Source organism: Drosophila busckii, chromosome 2R, assembly GCF_011750605.1.
Source record: "Drosophila busckii strain San Diego stock center, stock number 13000-0081.31 chromosome 2R, ASM1175060v1, whole genome shotgun sequence".
Lineage (NCBI taxonomy): Eukaryota > Metazoa > Arthropoda > Insecta > Diptera > Drosophilidae > Drosophila > Drosophila busckii.
In genome coordinates this window covers 182456-209181 of record NC_046605.1, presented here as the reverse complement: position 1 = coordinate 209181, position 26726 = coordinate 182456, and the positions used below count along the sequence as shown (strand labels likewise).

Below are 26726 nucleotides of genomic sequence, written 5' to 3'. Positions count from 1 at the left end.
CTTGTCATGTACAAATGAATAAAAACGCTGTTAACACCCGAAGCCAATTAAAGAATGTTTGTTTGTTGATAATATAAAGACTGCGAGATAACTGTCGAATATTATTTTATGATGCACAAAAACAAAAAATATTGATAAGCTTTTAATATACACTGTATAATTACATCTGTTGATGAAAATGATTAATATAGTTAGATCTATGCTGGAAATTGCAGTCTCAGCTAAGCTTGACTCATGGGAAAATATTTCTGTTTTGAAGCGGGAACTTTTTAAAGCCATGCGTGTGTGTACATGGGCTAGACTGATAAGCGAATGGCTAAAAAGCAACAAGAACGCGAATAAGTAAGTTAGACACAACGACTTTTAATTGTTGGGCACTTGACGTTTTATACCACATCTATATATTATACGATCTTGTTTTATTATGTAGCTATTTCGTGTGCCCATAGGCAAGCACAGCTAACCAAAACCGAGCTATTGACGCAGACCTCGATACGATTGTCCGGGCAGTTACAAATCGCAACGCAAGCTGTCGAGATGCAGCTGCTGCCGTATTTAATTCAAAAATAGCCGTTAAACGTTTTTTATAAGATAATACAAAATAAAAAACAAAACAAAAAATAAATTCCATGTGCCTAATTTGAGTGTTGGGAATGCTTGTGTATGTTTATCTTTGAGCAAATATCTATAAATTAATATACAAAAATATTTATATATTGAGGTAATTGTGACTGCTGCCCTTTCCTCTCTTTTCCTATGTGCACGTGGTATACACTTTCGAATTGTTTATTAATTTATTAATTTATGAGTGTTTAACGACTTCAATTGCTACAACAACAATTGCTACATTTATCAACAAAAGCCGCGCTAAATTTTTTTTCAAATTGTCTGGGGAAATAGTAATAGATTTTTTCCAGCCTTATGTAAGCTACAGATCGTCGCAATTAACATTTCTAACCGCGAAAAAACGATTATAACTTTAATTTACCAAATCGTTCTATATCTGTTTTATAGTGTTTCGCAATTAAAAGTACAAAATTACGATCTCAAACAAAAGCATGATGAATGATGCTAAAAAATCCAATACTCAACTGCCTGGCGAGCAGGATTTTAAAAGTGCGAAAGCCACTGGAAATGTTGAGAATAAATACAATTATTTTTCGCTGGTAAGTTGCTAAGCGAGAGATCGAGATTCAATAATAATTCGAGATAAATCCTTTTTCTATTAATCTTAATAATTTAAACTATTTTTTTCCGAATTTTTTTTATTAGTTTCGTTATTCTACTTGCCTGGAGCGCTTCATGCTAGTGCTGAGCATGATAGTAGCCACATTGGGAGCAGCTCTTATACCCTATTTTGTGGTCATCTACGGTGAATTCACAGCGCTGCTGATAGATCGTACTGTTCGCGTTGGCACATCCTCGCCCACTTTTATTTTACCAATCTTTGGTGGCGGGAAAACGCTGTAAGTAAAGTAAAATAAAAGGGTTTTTGATTTTATGCAAGCCATTTTATTCATAGCACCGATGCGAGTGAGGAGGAGAACAGACAAGCTCTTATAGAAGATTCGGTAGCTTTTGGCGTTGGCAGTTTAGTGGGCGCGGTGATTATTATGATACTCATAACGATATCAATTGATGTGGCGAACCGTATGGCACTAAATCAAATCAATCGCATACGCAAAATTTTTCTGGAGGCCATATTACGTCAGGACATGAGCTGGTATGACACCTCTTCGGGAGCCAATTTCGCCAGCAAAATGACTGAGTAAGTGAGCAATTTAGCAATTTAATTTACCCCATGGTGGGCCCATCGGGTACATATGTACATATATTCGACAGCCCAGGAAGCGTCCCAATTGCACTAAATCTACGAATAAAAGTTTAACTTATCAATATAATTATTTTTTGCATAATAATGTATGTATAAAATATAATTTTTCTATTTTAAGGGACCTAGACAAATTAAAAGAGGGCATAGGAGAAAAAGTGGCTATCGTTACGTTTCTCATAATGACCTGTTTATTGGGCGTGGTGGCCAGCTTCCTCTACGGCTGGAAGCTGACCCTAGTGCTGATGAGCTGTTGTCCTTTTATAATGGCGGCTACTGCTATGGTGGCTAAGATACAAAGCTCGCTAGCGGAGAAGGAGTTAAAAGCATATTCGGATGCAGGTAATGTGGCAGAGGAGGTATTTAGTGGCATTCGAACAGTACTGGCCTTTAGCGGGGAGCGTGTGGAAAACGAACGTTTTTCCAAGCTGCTTCAGCCAGCAGAAAGTACGGGACGAAAGAAAGGACTCTATTCCGGCATAAGTGCGGGTATAATGTGGCTGCTCATATACATCTGCATGGCCATTGGCATTTGGTATGGCGTCGACTTAATACTGGACCAACGCGATTTGCCCGAACGGACATATACGCCGGCTGTGCTGGTGATAGTCATGTTTACGGTCATCAATGGAGCGCAGTACTTGGGTTTCTCTATGCCGCATGTGGATTCTTTTGGCGTAGCCCTAAGCGCTGCACGCAATCTATTTAGCATTATTGATCGGGCTTCAGAAATTGATCCGTTAGCGGAGCAGGGCCTAAAGCCGGCAAGCATAACAGGACGTCTGCGCTTTGATAATATACACTTTCGTTATCCTGCGCGTCCAGATGTGGAGATCTTAAAGGGCTTGTCAGTGGACGTAGCGCCAGGCCAGACTGTGGCATTTGTAGGAGCATCCGGCTGCGGCAAGAGCACTGTTATACAATTGATGCAGCGCTTTTATGATCCACTGCAGGGTAGCGTACAGCTGGATGGACATGATTTGCGCGCATTGAATGTGGGTTGGTTGCGCTCACAGATTGGGGTAGTGGGTCAAGAGCCAGTGCTCTTTGCCACCAGCATCGGCGAAAATATACGCTTTGGCAAGCCGGACGCCACACAGGCGGACATTGAGCGTGCCGCACGTCAGGCCAATTGTCACGAATTTATCAGCAAGCTGCCCAAGGGCTATGATACCAAAGTAGGTGAGCGTGGGGCTCAAATGTCTGGCGGTCAAAAGCAGCGCATTGCCATTGCGCGTGCGCTTGTGCGTAACCCGAAGATCTTGCTGCTGGATGAGGCCACTTCGGCGTTGGATCCCACGTCGGAGAAGCGGGTTCAGGACGCTTTGGAGTTGGCCAGTCAGGGACCCACTACACTCGTTGTGGCGCATCGCCTCTCGACTGTTACAAATGCCGACATGATTGTGTTTGTAAAGAACGGTGTGGTGGCTGAGCAGGGCACGCATGATGAGCTTATGGAAAAGGGTGGCTTGTACTATGAACTGGTGCACATAACCAAGCGCAAGGAGTTGGAGCTGAAGCAGGCGGATGCAGAGACTAACACGCAGCGTCAGTCCAATGCAGATGACATTATCACGGAGGATTTCAGCGATGAGGACGAAGAAGATGCTGAGGGTAAAGCAAAAGGCCATACGGAAGGCAAGGAGGATATACTCAGTGTGAGCTCGAGAAGCAAACGTAAGTGGCTGACACCGTTTATAGCCGATTTAAGCAAAAACTTTTTTTTTTGTTTTCCATCGAATCTGCAGGTGGTTCCAAGCGTGCAAAGAATAAAAAGAAACAACAGGCGGCAGAAGAAGAAATACAAAACGTATCCTTCATGCAGCTGATGAGGCTGAATGCACCCGAATGGCGTTACATAGTGCTGGGCTGCATTGCCGCCTCCATACACGGAACAACGTTTCCACTCTGGGGTCTCTTCTTTGGCGACTTCTTTGGCACACTATCTGACGGAGATGCGGACATTATTCGTCACGAGGGCAACAATATATCCTATATATTTGTGGGCATAGGCCTAATGGCTGGACTGGGAACAATGTTCCAGAGCATGATGTTCACTACGGCGGGTGTGAAGATGACTACGCGACTGCGGCAGACAGCTTTCAAGACGATTATGTCACAGGAGGTGGCGTTCTTCGATGATGAGCGCAATGCTGTGGGCGCACTCTGCGCAAGACTCGCCTCCGATTGTTCCAATGTGCAGGGGGTGAGTGTGTTCCTTCAAATTCTATGTGCCTATGCAAGAAATTTAAATACTTATTATATATACTTAAACAACTAACTAATTAGTAATGAAATTAGAGGCACAATTTAATATTGCAAAACAGTTGTATGTGTCAATTGAATGTACGAATGAATTTCATACAATATAATTAAAGTAATTGAATATATTATTTTTTATCTAAACTCTACAGGCGACTGGGGCACGCGTTGGCATCATGTTGCAGGCGGTTGTCACAATGGTCGCGGGAATGATAGTGGGCTTTGTCTACTCCTGGCAACAAACGCTGCTCACGATTGTTACAATTCCATTTATATGTTTGTCTGTCTATCTGGAGGGGCGCTTTATCGCGCAGAGCGTTCAATGGGCGCGGACAGCCGTTGAGCAGGCCTCTCAGGTGGCCGTCGAAGCCATCGCCAATATACGCACTGTGAATGGACTGGGTCTGGAACGTCTGGTGATCGAGCGCTATACGCAGCAAATTGATCAAGTAAATCTTGCTAGTCGACGCAAGGTGCGCTACCGTGGAGTAGTGTTTGCCTTGGGGCAGGCAGCACCTTTTCTAGCGTACGGCATTAGTTTGTATTACGGCGGCATGTTGGTGGCAAATAATGGCTTGCACTATTCGAATATAATCAAGGTGGCTGAAGCCCTTATCTTTGGCTCTTGGATGCTGGGGCAAGCCTTGGCCTATGCGCCGAATGTGAATGATGCCATACTTTCTGCCGGCAGGCTAATGAAGCTTTTCGAGCGCACGCCCACGCAGTCCAATCCTGCTCAGAATCCCTATAATACGGCTGAGGTGCGTTTAGCTTAGCTTCATTTTTATTGACAATTTTTCTATTTAATCATTGACTGCTTGCAGAAATCGGAGGGTGACATTGTTTATGATAAGGTAGGCTTTGAGTATCCCACGCGCAAGGGCACGCCCATATTGGAGAACTTGAATCTCACGATAAAGAAGAATACAACAGTGGCGCTAGTTGGACCCTCTGGATCTGGAAAATCAACTTGTGTGCAACTGCTGCTGCGCTACTATGATCCAAGCTCCGGCACGGTCAATCTAAGTGGCGTGCCCAGCACAGATTTTCCTTTGGATACACTACGTTCGAAGTTGGGTCTGGTGTCGCAGGAGCCAGTACTCTTTGATCGCACCATTGCTGAGAATATAGCGTATGGCAACAATTTCCGTGACGATGTGCCCATGCCGGAGATTATTGCTGCTGCTAAGCAGGCAAATATACATAACTTTATCAGCTCGCTGCCACAAGGCTATGAGACGCGCGTGGGCAAGACCTCACAACTATCCGGCGGACAGAAACAGCGCATTGCCATTGCACGCGCTTTGGTGCGCAATCCCAAGATTTTGATACTCGACGAGGCCACCTCGGCGTTGGACCTGGAGAGCGAGAAGGTAGTGCAACAAGCGCTGGATGAAGCGCGCGCGGGACGTACCTGTGTAACCATTGCGCATCGTCTGAGTACGGTGCGCGATGCGGATTTAATTTGTGTGCTTAAGAAGGGCGTCGTGGTGGAGCAGGGCACACACGAGCAGCTAATGGCGCTCAATTGCATCTACGCCAATCTCTATATGATGCAACAGGTGGCGGGTTAGGTATATGAAACTTCCGGTTAGTGTAAGTCGCAAATTTTATAATTAATATTTAGTATTTAGGTCTTTAAATACTTATATTAGTATAGTTTTTTGTTGTTAATATTTTTTGTACATGTTGAATAAAGTTTTAGCCGCTTTTATACAAAAATTATGATATGTTTCATTGAAAATTTTCAAATTGAATTGAATGTTGTATTCTGTAAAATTCTAGAGCCGACTGTCTATCAAGGGACCAGGATTACTCAAAGCATTTCGTCGCTCTTGTATAGCGAAGGTAAGCTTGCGAAAGGGTCCCAATGGCAGCGCCAACGACTTGAGATCCGCCTCGGTCAGCAGCATTAAAGTCTCAAGATCGATTTGTTGTTTTTGAAAACTATCAACGAAAAAAATATCAAATGCTAATTGAGAGGCCAAGATGTAAGACAGTTTACTTACACTGGCAGATACTCCTCCAAGGCCCAAACGGTTAGAAATCGTTGCAGCGCGCTTGCTGTGAACTGCTGCTCATCCTCCTCCTCTTCGCTGTAGACATCATCTGCTACGCACTCGGAGTCATCCGAATCATCGGAAAGATTTAAGTACAGGCGTGGCTTGCTGGCGTTAGTGCCTCTCTTGTTGACTTTGCCATTGCGCATGGTGGAGCTGCTGCTATCCACTTCAGCTGTATGCAGTTGTAACTGACTAAGGGCTGCGGTTACAGAGCGTCGAAAGGCAATGCTACCCAACATGGTGGGGCGATCAAAAAGTCCTACAGGACGCTGCACAAGCAGATCCTCGCTCAACTGTTCGTCACCTAAAATGTCTGGTTGGGAAAAGGAGCGCGCCAAGCTGGAACTGTACCCACGTTCTAGTTCTGCGTTTAGTTCGAAGACATCAGCTATCTTGCCGCGCTTGCCAACGGATTCTTCCGTGGAGCTGAAAGTGCCTACATATAAAACTTCCGAATCACGCTGGACGCCCGTCAATGAGGTCATCGTACGCTTGCCATCCGGCTCTAGTTCACGGACCTTAAATCCGCCTGCATTGGGTGGTGCATGAGGACAGGCGCTACTATGCTGCGGTGTCCTCTTTTGTACTGTACCCATGCGACTGGCAATGGTGGAGCCGCCACTGCCGCTGCTGCTTCCACCACTGCCCACTAAATCGCTGAACTGTTGCGCTGCTGGCTCACGCGAAGATTTGTTGAGATTACCCTGGCTGGACCAAATCTTTTGCTTCAAAGTAGACAGCATATTCGTCTTACTGCTAGCCGCTGCACTGGTCAACCCGCTTGGCTTAGCATCCACATAGTCCTGTCGCTGCTGCTGCTGACGCTTCATATACTCTTTAATGCGCTTCTCGCAGTCCTTTTCCGCATACTCCTTTAATACCTTGCACTTTTTTCTGTCGATGAAAATATATATACCTATGTACTTTTCAAAACGTATTTAGCTTAATTAAGATTTAATTACTTTTCATTTGCCTCGAAGTTTGCCGCTGCTGTATCTAAATATCTAAGTATCTCATCGCGATTGTTTATAGCCGCCAGATCTTTGGCATTGTGTCTGTCTATATCCAAGGCATATATGTTCACCCCAAATTTAATCAGAAAATCCACACACTGTAAATGTCCCTTAGCTGCCGCCAGATGCAAAGCTGTATTGCCGAACTGATCGCATTTATCGGGATCGCCACTTCAAAAATATATAAAAGTTCCTAATATTAAATAATTTAAAAAGTTTAATTAGCAAACACACGCTTACCCTCGGCCACAGAGAAGACGCAATGCATCCAAATGACCTTCAAAGGCCGCCCACATAACCGGTGTCATGGAATCATCGTCCTTGGCATTGGCATCCTTGCGTGTAGCATCATTTAGCACATCCAGTAGTCCGTCCTTGGCAGCTCTACATTTAAAGTTTGTCACATTAATGAAACTTGTCTTGAGTTGAGATAGCTGCTTCGTTTTAATTACTTGTGAAATCGATCAGTAGACATTTTTAGCGCTCTTATCATTCAGCTATTTCCATAGGCATCGGAATCTGTTGAACAAATTGTGTTGGAGTAACAAATTAAGTTTGATACTACAAAGACTTGGCGCTATGCGCAACATATGCCACGATTTTACTGTAAAACTACTTTCAACTTACTCTAAAGTCAATATACATTTTAGTTATACCTCATTTCCATATTTCTACAAAATAAATACTGAATATACTACAAGAAATTTTCTGCAATCCAAAAACATGGATATAGCACAGCAGCTAAGCAATCTCTTTATATCACCCCCATTAATAATTGAGAGCAGCGTATCCAAGACAACCGGAATCGAGGCCAATCCCTTTCATATACCCTATGAAGCTAATAATCTAGATCTTTGGCAGCAAGAATACAATACAAGCTCCACTACTTGTTCGAACCAATTTGAAGCTGATTGGCATAAGTTGGAGACTAATCAGCCACACCTAAAATACACCACAGGCTATCCTTACAATATGTGTGATCTTCTAAGTGAATGCGATCGTATAAAAGAAGACACCAGCAGTGAGGAGGATATAAATGAGCTTGCTTGCCACTTTGAAAATATTATTTATTTACCCAAGCAAATGTCCAAAATGGCTGAAACTATGTATAGCTGAGCCTTTTTCGCATCATATAAATACATATGTACTTTATGTATGTATACATTGGCATAAAATAGGCCTAAGAAGAGTTTAAGTTTCAATTTAATCTTGGCTGCAAACAACCAAACACTTAATATTCCGGTTGGTTAAATTTTACTAGGTTGTCACAAAAAAAAAAAAAAAAACAAACATTCACACGCTTTGTAGTCCAATGAAAAGTGATGTGTATGTGTGTGTGTGTGTCTGCTTGTATTTTCAGTTGAAGTGAAAAGGAAAAGCTTGAGATCCGTTCCGGTTGGAGTTCATTCACACACACTCACACACACGCGCGTATATACACAGAAATACATAGCTAATAACAAAAATTACACGCAAACAATTGCTATTTACTCAACTGGGAATAATAATAAATTTACTTAGATACATTTTAAGTTTAAATAATATTTGCTTGCAAATATATTTAGTTTTACAGCACTAGAATTATATGCAACTTAAATAAACTTACGCGTGCGCTTGCAATTCTTAGAAAATTTCACTTGCGATCTTAAATACGCGCTCTAGTAAACTAAAGTTTAAGTATCTCTTGGGTAGCGACTCTGCTCTCCGTTTCTCTGAGCAGGTGTCTGAGTACTTACTCGATCGATACCACTCCCATCCTAATAATGGAGCTTAAGTTAAAAGCCTGCAATGAAGAATCATTGATGGAACACAGCCATTTAATTAATTAACATATACATTAACTTAGTTTAGTTAGTCAATATTTAACATCATCTTTATTAATCATCTTTATTTAGTTCTGCAAGTATTTTGCTTGTGTTGCATATGTCACTGCATACCAGCCTTACACAGCGTTAACAAACTTACAAAGTATCGATGCCAGGAGAAAAAAAGTGCTCGTGCAAAATATAAACAGCAAAACAAAAACAATTAATTAATAAAATAAAAATATGGTGTGAAATTAAACCAAAGTACTGGAAAATATGAAAAGAATGTGAAAGGCAAAGGTGGCCGTGTTATCTAAAGTTCACACACTTTTGCATATGCACATATGGATATGTATAGATGTATCGATAGGATTGTAAAAAGTATCTGAAAATGTAATACACACACATGCACATGAGTTTGCGTAGGGGATACAAAAATAACAATAGCAATAGCAGTAGCAACAAAGAAGTCTGCGTTTTTAACATATGTTTAACGCCCAAGTGGTGCATGAGGTGTGACTGCAAGTGTGAGAAGCAAACACAAAACGTTCCATGGAAACAACAGTGCCAATGTCAATGTCAAGCCCAAGAAGCCTCCTTAGACGAGAGAAATAGGGTGTCAGAAACAAGTGTCAACTACTCTAAACAACAAAAACATAAACAGCAGCAGCTGGAGCTGAAATTAAAATTGAAATTAAGGCGCGCCAAACGCTGGAAGAGCCGTGCAGCGCACTATGGGCAATTGCCTGAAATGCTTCCAATTCCAGTCTACGTCGTCTACGTCCTCCACCTCCTTAGCCGCACAACAACAACAATTGCCTGCCAACTGCATCACAGCCAACGCCAACAGTGGCAATTGCTACGATATTGTGGCTCTAAATGCAAATGAGCGTGGCGCTAACTACGATAGACAACGCGGTAATGCCAAAGAAGTAAATACTGTCCTCAGTTCATGTGTTTTAATACAAAGTTTTCCATTGCAGAAACTGATGAATTGCTCTCTAATCGAACTCCACTCAAGCCAGCAAACAATTGTGATACTAAACGTAATAGTTTTAAGTCTTTAGGCTTGCTTAATGGCAGTGCGCCCACCATGAGCGAAATTATAACAACTGGTAAGTGAAAAGAAAAAGTATGTATAAACTAATTGTAAGATAAACATTTTTTAGTTTAGTAGTTACTCATAAGATAAAATAATAAATGTTTATTATATGTACAGCGGTCAAGGAAACCATGGAGGTCTCACATCAGACGCTCAACAAACTATTTGAACAATACAAGGATCCAGATGAGGAGGATATGATTCTAACCGAAGGTATTGAGCGTCTGTGTAATGATCTTAACTATCAGCCCGATGAGTTTGCCATACTTGTGCTGGCATGGTGCCTAGATGCGTCACAAATGTGTCGCTTTACCAAGACCGAGTTCATTGATGGATTGCACAAGATGCGGGCGGATACGATAGCCAGCATTCGACTTAGACTTGAGCAGACTATTGAAATGCTCAAGGTCGACTCTGAGATGTTTAAGCAACTGTACCGCTTTACCTTTCGGTATGCTCAAAATTAATTTGATAACTGTTAACTTGAACTTGAATTATTTTGATTCTTTGCCTTTAGGTTTGGCTTGGATCCAGATCAACGTGTATTATCGCTAGAAATGGCAATCGATTTATGGAAACTTGTGTTCACTGTACAAACACCTGATCTCTTTGCTAATTGGATAGACTTTCTCGAAAAGCATCCGAATATACGCCGCATACCCAAGGATACATGGAACATGTACCTCAACTTTACTGAACAATGTGATATAGAAAATTACGATGATACTGAAGCGTGGCCAAGTCTCTTTGATGACTTTGTGGAATATGAAAAGAATCGAGCGCGGGAGCATGGGCCGGCGGCCATCCATGATGATGACAACAACAATGATGATCCGCTGCAGTGTCATGTGAAAGCCAATCACGTGTCATAGTTTAGGCCAAGTTAGGCAGGTAGCCAAAAAAGCAAACATTGTAACTCGCCAATAGAAATTTAACGCTGTGCAATTTATAATTCTCTCGCTCTCTCTATCTCCATTTATGTTTTTCTTTGTATCTTTTTACTAACCAATATCTTATACTCCAAATTGATTTATATTCGCTGGTGTTATAGCATTCGCTTTTTTGTTTATGTTTTACCCAGCAGTCCAGGGTCAAGGTATGCGGTGCTGGCGCTGCTCAATGATGATTCATTTACAGCATACAACAACAAGTAGATTAACAAATGCAGCCCCAGCTATCGTGATAATTTACCTTCCAACATATGTATATAACGCATAGCTAGGGGCAATGTACAGACATTTGATTATAAATTTATAAAGACTTATCAACAAGAATTTCGAAAAGAAAAAGCTCAATCATACGAAATGTTTAAACCTGTGTATATGTTAAGCTATTTGATCAAGTAGCAATCATAGCTTCAATATGTGCAAATCGTTTATACACTATATATACATAGGAACATACATATAGCAATTAATTAATGTATTATTTTAAATTGAGAAAAGATTGCAAACACTTTATGGCACATAACTATTTAATTGCATATAATTACATACTTACTTTTAAGTAGTGGATGTGAATTAAATAAACTTAACTGAAATTAGCTTAAATAGCCTTGAGTAATCAACAAATTATTCATGACACCCAAGATGGCTTAGTAATGAGATAAATGAATAATTAATAAAATGCGTACAATATCGCTAATCAACAAATTTTCAAATTTGTTCATGTTGCGCGGCATGTGCTGCCTATCAACAGCCGCCACATTCTTGGACCAACATCAAAATTCGCCTTTACTCTCTCGCACCTATTGTAACCGCACTGCTCGTTCAATTTCATTGCAGATAATACTCGCTGTTTTGCTGCGCTATTTGCATCTCTCTCGCACTCATTACATTTCTGTTGCTTCTCTGCTCTCACGATTCTATTTTTTAATGTGGATAAATTTTATAAACTTACTTTATTTTTGATGAGTAATTAACAAAACGCAATAAGACAAAATACAGTTGTAAGTGCTAAAAACCACTCCTGAAATTTGCAAAAAACAGTTGGTTGAGAGTTTGCAAGATGAAAATGCGATAAATTGATTTAGAATTTGACATTGAAAAACAAATGGCTTAGGACGAAGGGTGTGGGTGCCAAGGTTGGAACCTAAAACCAGCAAGATGCCTTGCGAGAGTTGTGGTGTGGAATTTACGGTGTTTCGCCGCAAGCGGAGCTGTTTTGACTGCAGGTAAGTGATAGTAATATTTTCATACTTATTACAACACTATTTAAACAATTTTATTGATGTCAGGCGCTACTACTGCAATACTTGTTTAACAGCGACAACGGCTCGTCGTTGCAAGCGCTGTGCAATCTTTGCGCAGAGGCCACTGCTGCGCACGGATTTGCTGAAACTAAAACCAAAGGATTTGATATTCTATTTGCAATCAAAGCATATTTCCACAGAAGGGTGCTTGGGTGAGTCAGCATAGTCAGTCATAGAAAAGATTAGGGCTAATCTCTAAATGTGATGAATATTGCAGAGAAAGAGGAGCTGGTTAGTCTGGTACTGACTCATGTGGCGCAAACGGACCGCGATACCAATCCCAATCAGATCCCGCGTCATAGTCCTCGTCGCGGCTCTGCCAATCCTATGGACAGTCTGAAGCAAACGTGCCAAAATTTCTTTACAAATCTGAGCGATAACATAAGTGATTCCTTTGCGTCCTTTGACAGCAAGCAAGCCGGCAAGTCAACGACTACGGCGACTAGCAGTAATCAAGCCTCGGAGGATAATAGTGCCACACACTCTCCCACGCACATTTTTGAGCAACCACGCGTATCCACCCGTGAGATACCAACGTATGCAAGTGCGAGGCAGACGGGCGCTGGCAGACAGACGCATAGAAATCAAAACAGAGCGGATATGCCCAATGTACATGCAAGTCCAACGACTTCCTCCTCGCACACAACAACAACAAACAACACGGAACAACCTGTGGATCAATCAGAGTGCGAGTGCTCGGATGAAGAGATCATGACTACTTTCAGTGAACGCACATCGCAAAAACACAGTTCTTCTAGTAGACCAGCCGAGCCCAGTCCAGCAGCAGCAGCAGCAGAGGAAGCATTAGAGGCAACATCAGCAGCGCCTGGCTGCTCCAAGCACGGTTCGCTTAGCTCCAAAGCAGATGCTTTCGCAGCAGATGGCTCCTCACAGTCCAGCTTTGAGGAACTCGGCGCAATTGGTGGAATTTCGGATGAAAGCAAAGCTGCCACAGATACCAATAGCAGCAATATGGAGCAATGGCAGCTACTGGAGCAGCATGGCCCTAGCGGCAGTCAATTGCCAGTCTCGCCCACAGGCGCTAGCGCTGGAGTCGCGACTGAAGAAATATTAGAGATAACGTTGCGAAATGAGCTTGGCGAGGCACCAAGCATAGCACAACACACGGTAATGGTGACGCCGCCTCGTTTAAAAAAGGTTACGCGACGACGCTCCGATGGCTACTTGAATCGTCGTCATCATTCCAGCGATGAGGAGTCGCCGCTTGGCACACATCCTTTGCAGCTAAGCACGCTTAGCGAGCAACCAGAGTCAGCAACAGCGTCTGCAGGCTCTAGCTGTCACCGATGTGGAAAAAACAAGACGAGCATACGACGTCAGGTGGAGAAGATGCGTCGTCATTTGGAGAACTCGCAAATGGACAGCGAACAGATAAAGCTGGAGCTCCAGCAATTTCTAAGTTATCTGGAACAGCGCACCAAGTCCGTGGACTGCTCTGAGAATAGTCATCTGTTATCGCCTGTAAGTGCGGAAGCAGTGGGTGCTGAAGGTATGCCACGTACGCCCAGCCTAGAGTTCTCACCAACCCAGGATGAACCTGATATGCACTGGGATGATGATGAGGGCATACATGTCTATGCAGCGCCACATGGTTTTGAGCCCGCCAACTGCATAGACTCACGCTTTGTCAACCTGCAAGACTTTGAGGAACTGTAAGGCCACAAATTTGTATAATTTAAGCTGTTATAACAGAAATTCATTGTATTAATTATACTGCACAGAAAAGACTTGGAGAACTTAACTGTGAAGCAGCTAAAGGAGGTACTAATGCTGCATCGTGTGGACTATAAAGGTTGCTGTGAGAAACAAGAGCTATTAGATCGCGTCGAGAGACTATGGAAAACCATGCGCACAGCGCCAGGTAAACTACATTTGTTACTATTACTGATCCGACTGATATCCACTTATTGACTTACTATCTTCTAGCTGTGGAAAAGCTGCCAACAGATGAACTGTGTAAGATCTGCATGGATGCTCCCATTGAATGTGTGTTTCTGGAGTGCGGTCACATGGCCACCTGTACCAGCTGTGGTAAAGTGTTGAACGAGTGCCCAATTTGCCGACAATACATAGTACGCGTTGTTAGATTCTTTAGGGCGTAAATACTAGCTTTCATTTTCGATATTTATGGTTATAAATATATATATGTATATGTTTACGTAACCTGGCTGCCAGGTTTCAAGTGATTGCTGCTCACTCTGCACGTACAAATTATAAGTATGTACATACCGGCAACTGAGCTCAGTTACTTAAGAAAAGAAAAAAACCATTAAGCTAATTTATAGTGTTAAGTTTACACATTTATCAATTATGTTATTGTTTTTAAAACCTTCAAGTCAAGCTATACAACTTTTAAAGTGGGTATTTATAGTTTATGAATTTGATTTTGTCAAATTGTTTTGCTATTTATTTGCCGTTATTTCTGTGTGGTTTGAGTATTAATATTATTTAAGCTGACATTCCTATAAAGTGTAAATAAAAACAAGTCAATATTTCAAAGTTGCAAGATCCATTAATAAGTACTACCGTTTTTGCAATACTGACCACAGAATTCGGACGCAAACTTAAATAGCATACAACAGTCTTTATTTGACACTAACATCTAAATTACAATTTATGACTAGAATAGTTGGAGTACGCCGTAAACAACTTGTCATTTAGCTTTTGTGCACACGCAAGTCTAGCGGCGTAGGAGTGGGCGTGTCCATTTCTACTTCCAGTGCAAACTCTTCGCTATGCAGATAACGAGCCGATTTCAGCCAATACTCCGAGCTGTGATAATCGCCAGCGGTAACGACATGCTCGCTATCAGTCAGTTCCAGGTAGTAGCAATTGCTGGGCGAGGCAGGAGCAGCTGGCACATGACAATTATAGGACGAATCCTTGGACTCGGCGGAACTCTGGCTGTCTATGAGCTGTATGCTGTGCTTGAAGGTCTTCACATGTTTACGCAACGAGGAGGGATCTGTGTAACGCTTCTGACAACCGGCCACCTTGCAAGAATAAGGTTTCTCCATGGAGTGCGTGCGAGTGTGCTTGAAGCGATCGGATGAGTTGGAGTAGGCCTTTTGGCAGCCCACGTAGTGACACTTGTAAGGTTTCTCTCCTGAATGCGAGCGTATGTGGATCTTTAAGTTCTCGGCACGTGAAAAAGACTTGTCGCAGAGATGGCAGCAGTGTGGCTTCTCCTTGGTGTGCGTGCGTACATGGACGAGCATCTTGTAGCGCGCATTAAACCCACGTTCGCTGCGCTGACAGCCATGCCAGCGGCAATAGTAGAGACCGTCCAACAAGGAGGCCACTGCATGACGCAATGTAACATGCTGAGCCAAAGATTCTAAGGATTCAAAGCAGCTGCTTGAATCAAACAAGTTAGTTAGCTCAGAGAACGCTGTAGAAGATTAGTACAACTGCTCACCTTCCGCATTCTTGCCAATTGCAGGTAAAGTCAGCTTCGCTACTGCTGCTATGTTCGCTTCCGGATTCAGTAGAACTTTTGCTGCATTTCATAATCACTGATTGTGTACGGTATGTAGAGTCTGTTGGAGGCAGCGTTGGTGGATTGGAAAATCTAAGAAAATGCGGCTCCCGTAACGCCAAATACGGCGGCGTTTTGTACGGAGTATAATAGCCGTAATCGCTGCTGGAGCAAAATATTGGGGCTTGTACTAAAATCTCCATTATATAAATAACTTATTTTATTATTATTATTGTGTTTTTTTTTTATAAGCGGGTGTGTGAATTGTGTGCAGCTGAGAGTTTGGCAAACGAATGATCAGAGCGCCTGCAGACATTCGTGTAATATTAAAAGTTTATGCGCGATAAGGAACAGCCTTATCAGCAAAACAGACAGACAGGTCTCAGGGAGGGGAACGACGGCGAGCTACGGACAAGTGAACGCCATTAGGCCAAGTTAGTGTCATAGAAATAAAACAAAAGAGGGAGGCGTGCTGCCATAGACTACGTAAAAAGGAGTGGAGGTATGGGTAACGTGAACAGCTTATCAGTCGCCATGTTATGCATGATTGTGCACGAAAGCTCTTCGGTGGGGTCTAACGGCTATCGCTTGTCACATCATTCGTAGTGCACTTCGTACCGAAGACCCAAACTGAGCGTAGCACAAACAAACAAGTACAAATGTAGAAACACTCAGAGAAATATCGTTTTAAGATTAGGCAGCTGAGTTAAATTGTGTTCAGAACGTTTTGTTTTGTAAAGTCGCTTTTCTTTCAGTGCATATACTACATATGTGCCTAGCCTCAGCCACGGCAACAGCTGTCGTTTATCGTGCTACGCCGGAATTCGCAAACGAGGATGACGGTCGCTGCCTTATCAATGTGTCCATTGAAACGTTTTCGTCTCACTGTTTACCTTTTTGTTTGTATATACTACATATACATATGTATGTACATATTTTGTAATTGAGGCGAAGGTTAAAGCAGTCGAGCTAGTATAAGGCGCCCCAACTCTGCTGGGTGCTGAGTTCACTTATCAGTAACTGGAAGTAAATGTGAATCACACTGTCTGGAGATTGACTGATTGTCTTTGGCTTAGCTTATAACAAGTACAGTTGCCCCAAACAGCAGCAGCATCGCAGCATATTATATTTTCCATTGACACTAGGATTGAGACAGTTCAAATTGTTATACTTTCACCATAATTAATAACAATATACAAACGTACATATATACATACAGATTTATGTACATATGGCTCGGAAAAAAATCTGGATTTTCTGGTTAGCTAGAAATCTGAACTTTGTCGCCAACTAACATGATAAGCGCATCAATACAGCAACAGAAAGTTAAAGCAGCTTATAGATAGATTGTCCTAGTCTAGCAGAGTACCCAGATAAGCTCCCAAAAATATACACATGTACATTGTACATTGTGTATGTTCATAGTAAAATCCCCAAAGCCCCAAGTGCGCCGTAAATACTTTCGAGTCCGGTTTAAACTGGTGTTGACTTAGACTGTCATAATATAGTGTTCAATATCTCTATCATTTCTCGGTTACTGATAAGCCTTGGGGTCCAGCCGACTGGGCTAAGTATAACATAAGGTGCCAATACTTAAGTAGCCTGATTAGCTACGAATCAGATTTCCACTGGCCGTTTAATACGGCGTACACTTGAAATAGGATTTATCACCGTGCGGAGTCTGGAAATTGAGGCCTTCCGTTCTTGAGCTGATATGGATGTGTTTTTATTCTAACTTATATAGCCTACATATGTATATACCGCTGTATCTCGAATACAGCCGGCGCTATGAAAGGCTAATTGCTTTGTTGTTTTTCCAATCATTGTCGATGGTTAAACGCAGACATCCAAAGTCCATATTCACACTGAATCAATTATTAATAACTGCCCCTCCCTTCCTCCCTGTACAATTTGAATATAGCTAACTATTCTGTGCAGTGAACGCCTTTAGGAATTTCGATTAATATTGTGACTACTTATATTGATAGATCTGTAATTATTATTTGAAATAGTACAAATTATTAGCATAGTAGTATAATAGCAAGACTAACACGCCTTTGGAATTTAAATATGTTTGTACATACAAAAGCATTTGCTATATTTAATACAAATTATAGGTCCGACTTAGAAAGCGTAGAGAAAAAATTAACTGATCTTAGCCATTTTTACGGTACGCCTTACTGCATGCCTACTTTTTGATAGCGTTTATAAGCACGTTAACTGTTGCTGATACTGATTACCACTGACAATATCTTGTCTAGACAGTTTATTATTGGAAATCAAATTAATTTATAAAAATATTTCTAGGTCTTCAAACTGCAATGGAAATTTTAGGGCAATATGTTTGCAATGTGTTTTTTTGCGGGAAGTACACACACAATCAGGACACCAAACATTAACATAAAACAAAGTGTATAAAATATACTTATGCATTTTGGTCTAATGACTGTGCAGAGGGCAGAGCACTGCACCAACGCCTTAATCTGCACATGTATGCGAAATATTTACAATGCAACGCCTGATCTTAGTTGTATAGGCTTTTGTTTGGGGATAAACTTATTTTAAATAATGCAACTCACAGCTAAAATTTTGTGCACGCTTGCACTTAACTGTGACACAGTTGAAACTGTCTGGAGTCGGCAACTGGAGCTGGGCGCGCAGCTGCACGTAGTCCGTGGGGTCCAAGGCAGGGGAACTAAAATAAACGCAGCGACCCCCACATGGAGCTCCACTGCTGCAGCTAATTGGCCTGCCATAAATAAATATTGAAATATTGCATTGCTACAAATATAAATACGCATGTTAATACATACATATAGTGTCTATATGTAAAGTATACATATATTTCTATAGTTAACATAATTTTTAATCCAGTCCGTATATTAAACAAAGAACTTTGCCTGCTGCTGCATATGGCTAATCAGCGCCTTCTCAAATAGTGGACGCGTCATTAGGTCCAGCTGCAGATTCATGCTCACATAAAATTGGCGTCCATAACGCTTGCTCAACTTGCTGGCTAGCACCAGTGAATCGCTCTGTCCATGATCGCCCATAAATGTTGCTGAGACTATGTCCTGGCTGGGTGGGCGTGCCGGCATGGCCACTGCAAGCTCATCCAAACGCTCCATCTCCTTGTCATTAATAAATAACATAGTACTGCCGTTCATTTTCAGCACACGCAAGGTACACTGCAGCGCTCCCGCATCCAATTGCGCCATGTGGGAACTAAATGGTTCTAAAGCTGGTGCCTCCACTGATTCTCCTCCTGTTCTTGGTTTGGTAGCCACAACACTTTCCATTTAATAGTTATTTTGTTTAAACAATTTTGATTACAAAGAGCACACAATGATTTGCAAGTTTTTTTAAATGATGGTAGTGATGACAGTGTGTAAGCTTAGTGTTGGTAAACGAGCTTTGGTGCGCGCCAAAGGCAGCGAGTTTAAAATGATAAGCATGAAATAAAACAAATTAGTTTTCGCCGTTCGCAGTGTTGTTTTCAATTTATTAGGGCTCTCTTGAATGTTGGCGATTTAAAATTTTCTTTTTTGGTTTAAGTTAAAATACATACGTATGAATAGCTTGCTGGCTATACTTTATGAGCTTTGTGATTATATATATATTTATGGGGGCAGGTTAAGATATTTGATTTTTAAATTAAATGATGGGTCGTCATTATTTTGATTTGAACTACTTAATTAATACATTTAATGTGCGATTAATAAGAAAGAATTAACTTGAGTAATTAGTTCCAGTTGGCGGCTAAAAAAGAGTGAAATTGGCTAATATACTTTCGCAATAAGCAGACTTTTGACAAATTTTTAAAATATCAGGTTAAACATTATATATTGTTTTGTTACATTTTGCGACTATTTATTGCTGATTATGATAATTATTAAACTTGCATGAATATCAAAGAATTTTGTATTAACTTTTGTAACTTGTTATTTTTTAGTTGTAGTTGTTTTCTACTATAATTTGACTAACTTTATGCCAAAGCGCGATTTCAAACTTTTATCTTTGTTAATCTTATTTTTTTTTTGCAGTTGCTTTTTTCATTTTTCAAGTTAATTGTGGTTTGCGAATAAATATATAGAAGTGATAGACATATATAGTGGTTATGCATAGGTTTAATTGATTAATCCTCATCGTCTTCAGATTCGGCTTCTTGTAGCCAGGTCAACCAGGCGTTCACTTGGAACAGGGCAGAGCCTTTGCCCGGATACTTATCGGAAATCTCCTCCTTCCACAGCACAAATGCTTCCTCCTCGATTATTTCGGAATCGTACAAATATTTGAACCAGCGACAGAGCATACCTAATAAAAAGTACAAAAATAAAGCTTATAAATTTTCAGAATTAAAGGTATCATTTGGAAATTGGATTTACCTTTCGGGAAGTTCTCGCTATAACAGAAAAGTTGCAGCGCATAGAGTGCCATTAGCTGAAGCTCATTCTGGCCCAGGAAAGTCTGCAGCATTTGGCTATAGGTCTCTAGCATAGCCTGCTCTCGCTGGGTAATGGACTTCTCCGGATGCTCCTTGGTATCCATGTTAGAAGCAAGCGTTGTCTCCTTGGTTATGTACTTCACTACAACGGTCATGAGAGCTTGTATGAAGCCTGGATCCTTATAGTATTTATTGTCCACATTCGCCTTGATCCACTTGTAAAAGTTATTGGGATTGGGATCACTTTGCAGTTGCTTAAGCATCTCGGCCTGCACCTTGAGCAATGGATAGAGAAACGACAGCTGACGATCTTCTAGAATAGCAGCCAAACGCTCCTTATTGCGATCCACCTCGGGCAAACTGTTCATCAGCTCAACTTTACTGGCACGGAACTTCTCTTCCAGCAACGCCTTGCCAATGCTCTTGTGAAGCTGCTGCAGAACGAGGAGAAACAGTGGATAATGCTGGCCGTTGTCCGTATAATTAGCAATGTCATTTAACTTGATTAGCGGTGGCTCGCAGACAACAGCCTTACTCAGCACGGAGGCGACTAGGGTAGTTATTCTGTTATTCAATGCCTCGCGTTCATTCATCTTGTTTACCAGTTGCTTGAAGATCTCGACAATGACGTTTGGCTTAATGCTGGACTGTTTGCGCAATGTCTGCAGGAAGCGAACGACTCGTTCCAGATATACATCGTTCATACGGTCCAGCACCTCCATTAGCAGTTGCAAGCACACATCCTTGAGCGACTTTTCTGGCAGTTTCAGCTCCAAAAATCCATTTACAAGCGTGGTAAAAGCATCCTCCAACTTTGATTCCAACTCTGCATCGCTGCTGACAGATTGCTCTTCATTTTGCTTTGGAAACTCCTGTTCCTCATTCTTTGACTGCTCTTCGTCGAAATAAAACTTATCCTTGAAGTAAGCACTGGCTTTCTTGCTCAGCTCTTCCTTGTTGGGACCCTTGTCCTTTTTCTTTTCCTGCTTGCCGCCAATGGGTGTTGTGGGACGCTCGCCACCGTCAATCTTCTGCTGCTCCTTGTTGCCGCCGCTCTCGGTAGACTTCTTCTCCTCAGCTGCCATGACAGTTCCAAAGTTTGGCGAGGATGAAGTGGACTTGAGACTCTTCTCTGTGTACTGCGGCTGCTGCTGATTGCCTTGGAGCGAGCGAGTGTCGTACTCAGCCGAAGGTGTCGACGCTGGACGCGTAGTCTGCTGCATTAGATGCGATGTGGGCGTACCTAGAAGCGGATAATGGGAGTTGGACAGCTGTGCAGCTGTTGAGACTGCCTGTCCCATGCTATTATTGCCATTTGGTGGCGTTGATATGGGTAGCTGTGTGGGCATCTTTTGATTCTGAGATGCGGCACGAAACAGTAATGAATTGGCCGCCGGGCGCATTTGTAGATTCTCGACAGCGTCCTGGTTGGTGGACATCAAATTACGCTTGAAGCGTGGCGCTAACTCTTTGCTTCCCAATAGAAGGGTATTCGAGGATCCACCATTATTACCACTACCGTATTGACCACCACCACCGCCACCACGGGTATCATCCATAGCATTGCGATCATTGTTTCTGTGAGAGCCGCCACGCGAATCCTCACGATGCGAGCCACTGCCGCCATTCTGATTATTATGCTTATTATAGCGATTATTATAATTGCCCACGTTGCCGCCGTTTCCGACAGTATTGCCTGATCCCTGATCGCGTTGACGATCGCGCTGATTGTAGGAGCGATTATCACGATCTCTATCGCGATTGTTAGCGCTGGTTGCAAATCTGTGAAAAATTCACAAAATATATATATATTAATGAATAAATAAATTGCTGTCTTTTATACTTACGGCGACACAATGGGCGAGGCACCTGTGACGCTAAGTCCGCTAAATACGTCATTATAGCCAAGATGACTACCGAGACGACTCATCCAGTTGTCGCCGTCACGATCGTTGTTGCGCATATCACGCTGTCGGTTGGCAAACGGAGTGCGTATAATGGAATCATCGTCTGAGCGTATTTGCTTAATGGGTACAGGTCCTTCGGAGGTGCCACCGACTTTGCGCGGTATCCAGGTGTTTTGGCGCAGCTCGATGACATCCTTTAGCATGAAGCGTATCCTGGGTGGATATTCAGTTGATTTAGAGCGACGTTCCAACGTCTCAAAATACTGGTTCATCAGCTCTTTGCCCTGTTCTGAATCCAAATTCTTACCGCAAGTCTTGAGCAACTGCGCCAGGCATTCCATGTCCTCACACATTTCCTGCGCGCCCGCTGTTCGCTTTTTCTTTTTATCGAGCAGCTCCATAATGCAGGCGTGCAACACATTTTTGGACAGCATATCCAGCTTGTTGAGCTCACCAATGAACTTGACATTTCCAAGCATGCGCTGCTTTGCCAAATGTCGACGCTCCTCCTCATCTGCCTCATTCTCTGGTGGTGGACGATTATCATGCGCTTCATCGCGCTTTAGACGATTGTTAAACTTGTCACGACAGACGGCAATGAGCAGTCGTAGAAATGTACAAGAATTGTTGGGATCCTGTTCGAATGATGGTGCTTCCTCGGATAAACGCTTGCAAAGCTGTGCATACATAGACGAGTACTTGGGCTCGTCCAGCGCTTTATCAAAGATTAACAAAATTACGCCATTAAGTATGACGATCGAGTTGAGATCAAGCTTTAGCAGCTCATCGCTTAGCTCCTGGAATTTCTCAGGGGTTAGTTTGTTCAATATGCCGCGGACGCGCCTGAAGACTGCATCATTCTTTTCGCTCTGAGTAAGCCCATGCTGTGGACGCAATGAGGGTGGAATCCAGCGACCGGTAATAGTTGCAGTTGGTACTGGTGCAGATGATCCGCCGCCAGGAGTTGCTGTTGCTGGAGGTGGTGTTACCGACTTGACTGCTACGGCTTGTGGTGGTGCTGATCCTACTTGGCTTCTACGCTCGTAATCCGTTTGCCTCCCGGTGTTCGGCTGTTGATAGCGTCCTCCCGAGCCCACTCCTCCTCCACCGTAACCGTTGCGTTCTAGACTGCCGCCAGCAGTAGCTGCTCCTCCTCCCCCAGTTGACTGATTGTAGCGTTGATGCACCGGCGAGCTGTTGTTATCGTCTGCGTAGCTGTCCCTGTCCCTGTAATTGTCACGCTGGTTATAATCGTCGCGATAGCGTCCTCCACTCAAGCCATAGTTTGGCTTGCCGGCATTCGACTGATGGTTGTTATTGTTGCTGCTACTGCTGCTCCCGTTGCTGTTGTTGTAATGACGATGTCCATGCCCATTGCCATTGACCAGCTCGTAGCGCTGCTGCTGGGAGCGATAATTGCCGCTACCTGCTGAAGAAGAGTTAGAGCTTAGACCACGTTGATAGCCACCAGTGGCGCCATCTGAGCTGTTGTGATAGCTATTGCGACCACGCTGCAATCCACCGTTATACGAGGATGTGGAGCTATCTATGCCTCCAATGTGATTGTTAAGATTGTTGTTGCCGGCTGCACCCAATAGGTCACTATTTTTGTTATAGTAACGCGACGACGACGACGACGAATCGTTGGGATAAGTGCGTCGAGGTCTTGGGCTTAGCTCCGAATCGTGTTGACGAATTTTGGCAGAGTTCTTGTTATAGCCAGAGGAATAGTGTCCGCTTGGGCCACCAACTGTTCCACCAGAAACTGGTCCGCTTCCCACTGCTGTTACTGCACCACGAGGAGCTCCAATGCCTGACTTGTTGCTGTTGGCACCACCGCCGCCACGATAATTGCTTGAGTTTGGTGTGCCGTTACCTTTGCCGTTTCCGCTGTTGCTGCTACTATCAATCTTCACTAGATTCTTGAGATTGTTAAATGTGTCCGTTGCAGTGATAATGGGCAGTAAATTTGGACTGGTATTGAGCAGTGTCTTGCCCGGGACAAGCGTGGGCGTTGTGGGATTAGCTGCTGGTGTTGTTGGAGATTGTGGGCTGGCGCTGCCTATAACGGCGCCTCCGCCTCCGCCGCCACCGCCTCGATTGGTCAACTGATCGTAATTGCGCTCGATGGTATCGCTTGGTTGGGCCGTTATTACCAAACGTAAATCGTTAACGCCGCCGCCAATGCTCGTCGTGTCCAGGGTACTAGTGCCTCCCTCAATGGTGAACGTTTTGGCGCCACGCAAATGATCAAAGCTGTTCCTACTTTTGCTGCTTCTGCTGCTGTTGCTTGTGCCGTTAGTCCAACGTATCGGACTATCGTCGTAACTATGCAAATGGGGAGCAGCGTCAAACGTTGTTAGTGGAATGGTGATGACTTTTCTGTAGCGCAAGTGGGTGACAAAAGCGAATCTTCTCTCGCTCTGTTCGTTCTTCTTAGAGCTTTACGTATGTGGCGTACGTTGCGTATGTCTGTCCTTTTTCTCTCTCACTTCCTCTATCTCTTTTGCACAAAAACAGTTAAAAATTTGTTTACACAAACAGAAATACACACACACGCACACACACACACTAAGCAACTCTTTTTATATATATATAATATATATGTTATAGATGTTGTGTCTAAATTCTTCCCTCGCTTGCTACGGTTTGGTTATGGGACTTTGCGTGAGCTTTACTTTAGGCTGATGCTACTCCTTCTTCTGCGTCTTCTACTGCGGTTAAATAATCGAGTGCCGTGTTAATCGATTAGTCTCGCTTCCGACCTGCCGTACACTTCTATAGTTTTTATCCTGTGTGTTAGAAAGAAAAAAAAGTTATATAAAATAATAGTTGTTTCTATGTGTAAGCTGTATGCTATTGTTTTATAAATTACACACACATAGACACTGACAAATTTATATATGAGAACATAAGTGGTTTACAATAAATATACATAATTTTCTATCTCTTAAGGCAAGGAGTGACGTCTAGCTAACTTTGCATTTTACTTTACGGTCGATTAAGTGTTCATATGATTCACAGCTAACGACAAAAACATAAGTTTGTTTGTACTTAGCTAATAAACTGGAATTTTTAATGAAAATAACCTCGCAAAACACCTTTAGGTTTATTTCACGTATACACTCGGGGAGCACAGTTGAACGCCAATCACACACACACACAGCAGTAGCTGCTGACTGCTCAGTTGGGGAGTAGATACATGCACACACATATGTATGAATAAATGCATCTACGCATGTGTGTGTGATGTACAACTTGCGGGGCCTTGCTCAAGTTATTTGTGTGTATTTCTTTATTATGTGTAATTGTTGCAACAACTAACAAATACAAAAATTCAACGCATTTTAATGGAATTTGTAGAAACAACAACAATAGTTCATAGTTGTCACCTCTCTCTCTCTCTCTCTCTAGCCTTTTGTTTTCTGCAGCTCCTAACAATTGTCGCTTTAGGAATGCACTTGCTTTTACTACTAGACGTGTCAGTGTCCTTTGACTGTATGCATGCGCGTGTCTCTCTCTCTCTTTTTCTCTCCCTCTCTCGGTGTATGCTCGTGTGCAGTCAGAGGTTTTTGGCCTCTGGTAGCGCTTGCTGTTAATATTGTAGCCTGATGCGCCATCGAATTAAAGTCTCTTGACCCCAATAAATGTACTAGATGCGAGCATATTCTCTTCTCTTTTGTTTGTTTGGCCCATGCAATAAAGTAATCTTTTTGCTTTTAGCAAACTAAGCGTAGGTCATAGTTAAGTGGAGCACAAAAAACAAGTGCATAACGGTCTTGTTTAATTAGACTTTGCCCGTCACTGTTCAATATAAGCAAAGCAACCCTATAAATAATTTATAGCATTGAATGTGCTTTCTTTGCAACCCCAAAGTAGCCGAACAAAAAAAAAAACTACCCCAAAACTGCAGCCCCGACATAACCCAGCGCACTAATATACGAGAAGAGCCAGTTGTGGATGATTTTGACCTCAATTCGAGTGCGCGCACATACACACGGGAAATAAAAAAATAACTAATATTAGCGCAGTTTAAAAAAACACATTTAAGCCTGCATCAATTAATATAATAATTAATAAATTCTATTATACATAAATATAACCCGCCCTCGTTTTGTATTAATTTCAAAACCTCGACCAGTTTTCTTCTCAATGCAACACATTTTGCCAAGCACATACAAATGTACATATTGATGTCTAAGCGTGAGCAACTATTTCATAGATAAAGCATACACGGAAAATAAAATGAAGCTGCATTGAAAGCGAATAAAAAAAAACTCAATCTCAACGGTGAGAGCGAGCGGTGGCAGCAGCAGGAGAGAGCAGGCAGCTGTCGCCATTTTGTTTGCTGGCACTTGTGCTGCTCTTCGCACTCTATCTATTGCATACATACATATTTCTTTGTGTGTGTGGTGAATCATTTTTGATTTTCTTTGTCAATTTCTTTGCAGCGCATTTACATTTTCCATTTCCTTTCTTCAGTTACACAAATGTGCAATCAAAACGCTGTTTCACTCTTGCATTTTCCTTATTTTTATCGATTTCAGCA

General features: G+C 42.4%; 7 protein-coding genes across 9 annotated transcripts; 3 read left to right on the top strand and 4 right to left on the bottom strand.

Moving 5' to 3' along the window:
- Positions 1-550: 550 nt before the first annotated feature.
- LOC108596898 (multidrug resistance protein homolog 49) lies at positions 551-5741 on the top strand. The gene is made up of 8 exons (XM_017983088.2): positions 551-661; positions 1015-1166; positions 1273-1466; positions 1523-1768; positions 1953-3508; positions 3580-4037; positions 4246-4854; positions 4918-5741. The coding sequence occupies exons 2-8, from the start codon at positions 1059-1061 to the stop codon at positions 5665-5667; spliced, it is 3921 nt and encodes a 1306-aa protein (XP_017838577.1). The 5' UTR covers positions 551-661; positions 1015-1058; the 3' UTR covers positions 5668-5741.
- A 46-nt stretch (positions 5742-5787) lies between these two features.
- LOC108596899 (Usher syndrome type-1G protein homolog) lies at positions 5788-8841 on the bottom strand. The gene is made up of 6 exons (XM_017983089.1): positions 8776-8841; positions 7622-7688; positions 7410-7553; positions 7119-7340; positions 6103-7050; positions 5788-6040 (listed from the first exon to the last, which is right to left on the bottom strand). Exons 2-6 carry the CDS (start codon positions 7660-7662, stop codon positions 5875-5877), a joined length of 1521 nt encoding a protein of 506 aa, XP_017838578.1. The 5' UTR covers positions 7663-7688; positions 8776-8841; the 3' UTR covers positions 5788-5874.
- A 380-nt stretch (positions 8842-9221) lies between these two features.
- LOC108595227 (DCN1-like protein 3) lies at positions 9222-11538 on the top strand. Its single transcript, XM_017980422.2, has 4 exons — positions 9222-9892; positions 9958-10089; positions 10194-10527; positions 10594-11538. Exons 1-4 carry the CDS (start codon positions 9709-9711, stop codon positions 10946-10948), a joined length of 1005 nt encoding a protein of 334 aa, XP_017835911.1. The 5' UTR covers positions 9222-9708; the 3' UTR covers positions 10949-11538.
- Positions 11539-11981: 443 nt separating this feature from the next.
- Positions 11982-14475, top strand: LOC108596374. Its single transcript, XM_017982041.2, has 5 exons — positions 11982-12249; positions 12313-12479; positions 12545-14000; positions 14070-14209; positions 14275-14475. Exons 1-5 carry the CDS (start codon positions 12182-12184, stop codon positions 14448-14450), a joined length of 2007 nt encoding a protein of 668 aa, XP_017837530.1. The 5' UTR covers positions 11982-12181; the 3' UTR covers positions 14451-14475.
- Positions 14476-14980: 505 nt separating this feature from the next.
- LOC108596375 (zinc finger protein GLIS2 homolog) lies at positions 14981-18569 on the bottom strand. 3 transcript variants are annotated; one of them, XM_017982044.2, is made up of 3 exons: positions 18406-18569; positions 15767-15988; positions 14981-15705 (listed from the first exon to the last, which is right to left on the bottom strand). In XM_017982044.2, exons 2-3 carry the CDS (start codon positions 15856-15858, stop codon positions 15006-15008), a joined length of 792 nt encoding a protein of 263 aa, XP_017837533.1. In that variant the 5' UTR covers positions 15859-15988; positions 18406-18569; the 3' UTR covers positions 14981-15005. The 3 variants fall into 3 exon arrangements, with proteins under 3 accessions (XP_017837533.1, XP_017837531.1, XP_017837532.1); XM_017982042.2 differs by lacking the exon at positions 18406-18569 and having other exon boundaries at positions 15767-17642; XM_017982043.2 differs by lacking the exon at positions 18406-18569 and having other exon boundaries at positions 14981-15702; positions 15767-17639.
- Positions 18570-18685: 116 nt separating this feature from the next.
- LOC108596377 lies at positions 18686-19214 on the bottom strand. Its single transcript, XM_017982046.1, has one exon. It carries the CDS (start codon positions 19123-19125, stop codon positions 18709-18711), a length of 417 nt encoding a protein of 138 aa, XP_017837535.1. The 5' UTR covers positions 19126-19214; the 3' UTR covers positions 18686-18708.
- An 84-nt stretch (positions 19215-19298) lies between these two features.
- LOC108594902 lies at positions 19299-26517 on the bottom strand. Its single transcript, XM_017980040.1, has 4 exons — positions 26456-26517; positions 22118-24619; positions 20212-22052; positions 19299-20140 (listed from the first exon to the last, which is right to left on the bottom strand). Exons 1-4 carry the CDS (start codon positions 26515-26517, stop codon positions 19962-19964), a joined length of 4584 nt encoding a protein of 1527 aa, XP_017835529.1. The 3' UTR covers positions 19299-19961.
- Positions 26518-26726: the final 209 nt, after the last annotated feature.

What these genes read in the sequence shown, in the direction of transcription:
- LOC108596898 (XM_017983088.2), top strand. Translation starts at nt 1,059, where the DNA reads ATGATGAATGATGCTAAAAAATCCAATACTCAACTGCCTGGCGAGCAG. An exon ending in AATACAATTATTTTTCGCTG is followed by an intron (nt 1,167 to 1,272) that starts GTAAGTTGCTAA and finishes TTTTTTTATTAG; the next exon opens with TTTCGTTATTCTACTTGCCT. An exon ending in ATCCCTATAATACGGCTGAG is followed by an intron (nt 4,855 to 4,917) that starts GTGCGTTTAGCT and finishes GACTGCTTGCAG; the next exon opens with AAATCGGAGGGTGACATTGT.
- LOC108596899 (XM_017983089.1), bottom strand. Translation starts at nt 7,662, where the DNA reads ATGATAAGAGCGCTAAAAATGTCTACTGATCGATTTCACAA. An exon ending in AACTTCGAGGCAAATGAAAA is followed by an intron (nt 7,051 to 7,118) that starts GTAATTAAATCT and finishes TTTCATCGACAG; the next exon opens with AAAAAAGTGCAAGGTATTAA. An exon ending in TTGGAGGAGTATCTGCCAGT is followed by an intron (nt 6,041 to 6,102) that starts GTAAGTAAACTG and finishes TTTCGTTGATAG; the next exon opens with TTTTCAAAAACAACAAATCG.
- LOC108595227 (XM_017980422.2), top strand. Translation starts at nt 9,709, where the DNA reads ATGGGCAATTGCCTGAAATGCTTCCAATTCCAGTCTACGTCGTCTACG. An exon ending in TAACTACGATAGACAACGCG is followed by an intron (nt 9,893 to 9,957) that starts GTAATGCCAAAG and finishes TTTCCATTGCAG; the next exon opens with AAACTGATGAATTGCTCTCT. An exon ending in CTGTACCGCTTTACCTTTCG is followed by an intron (nt 10,528 to 10,593) that starts GTATGCTCAAAA and finishes CTTTGCCTTTAG; the next exon opens with GTTTGGCTTGGATCCAGATC.
- LOC108596374 (XM_017982041.2), top strand. Translation starts at nt 12,182, where the DNA reads ATGCCTTGCGAGAGTTGTGGTGTGGAATTTACGGTGTTTCGCCGCAAG. An exon ending in TTCCACAGAAGGGTGCTTGG is followed by an intron (nt 12,480 to 12,544) that starts GTGAGTCAGCAT and finishes TGAATATTGCAG; the next exon opens with AGAAAGAGGAGCTGGTTAGT. An exon ending in CTGCAAGACTTTGAGGAACT is followed by an intron (nt 14,001 to 14,069) that starts GTAAGGCCACAA and finishes TATACTGCACAG; the next exon opens with AAAAGACTTGGAGAACTTAA.
- LOC108596375 (XM_017982042.2), bottom strand. Translation starts at nt 16,029, where the DNA reads ATGGAGATTTTAGTACAAGCCCCAATATTTTGCTCCAGCAGCGATTAC. An exon ending in AATTGGCAAGAATGCGGAAG is followed by an intron (nt 15,706 to 15,766) that starts GTGAGCAGTTGT and finishes GTTTGATTCAAG; the next exon opens with CAGCTGCTTTGAATCCTTAG.
- LOC108596377 (XM_017982046.1), bottom strand. Translation starts at nt 19,125, where the DNA reads ATGGAAAGTGTTGTGGCTACCAAACCAAGAACAGGAGGAGAATCAGTG.
- LOC108594902 (XM_017980040.1), bottom strand. Translation starts at nt 26,517, where the DNA reads ATGGCGACAGCTGCCTGCTCTCTCCTGCTGCTGCCACCGCTCGCTCTC. An exon ending in GCTCTCACCGTTGAGATTGA is followed by an intron (nt 24,620 to 26,455) that starts GTTTTTTTTTAT and finishes ACATACGTAAAG; the next exon opens with CTCTAAGAAGAACGAACAGA. An exon ending in GCCTCGCCCATTGTGTCGCC is followed by an intron (nt 22,053 to 22,117) that starts GTAAGTATAAAA and finishes AATTTTTCACAG; the next exon opens with ATTTGCAACCAGCGCTAACA.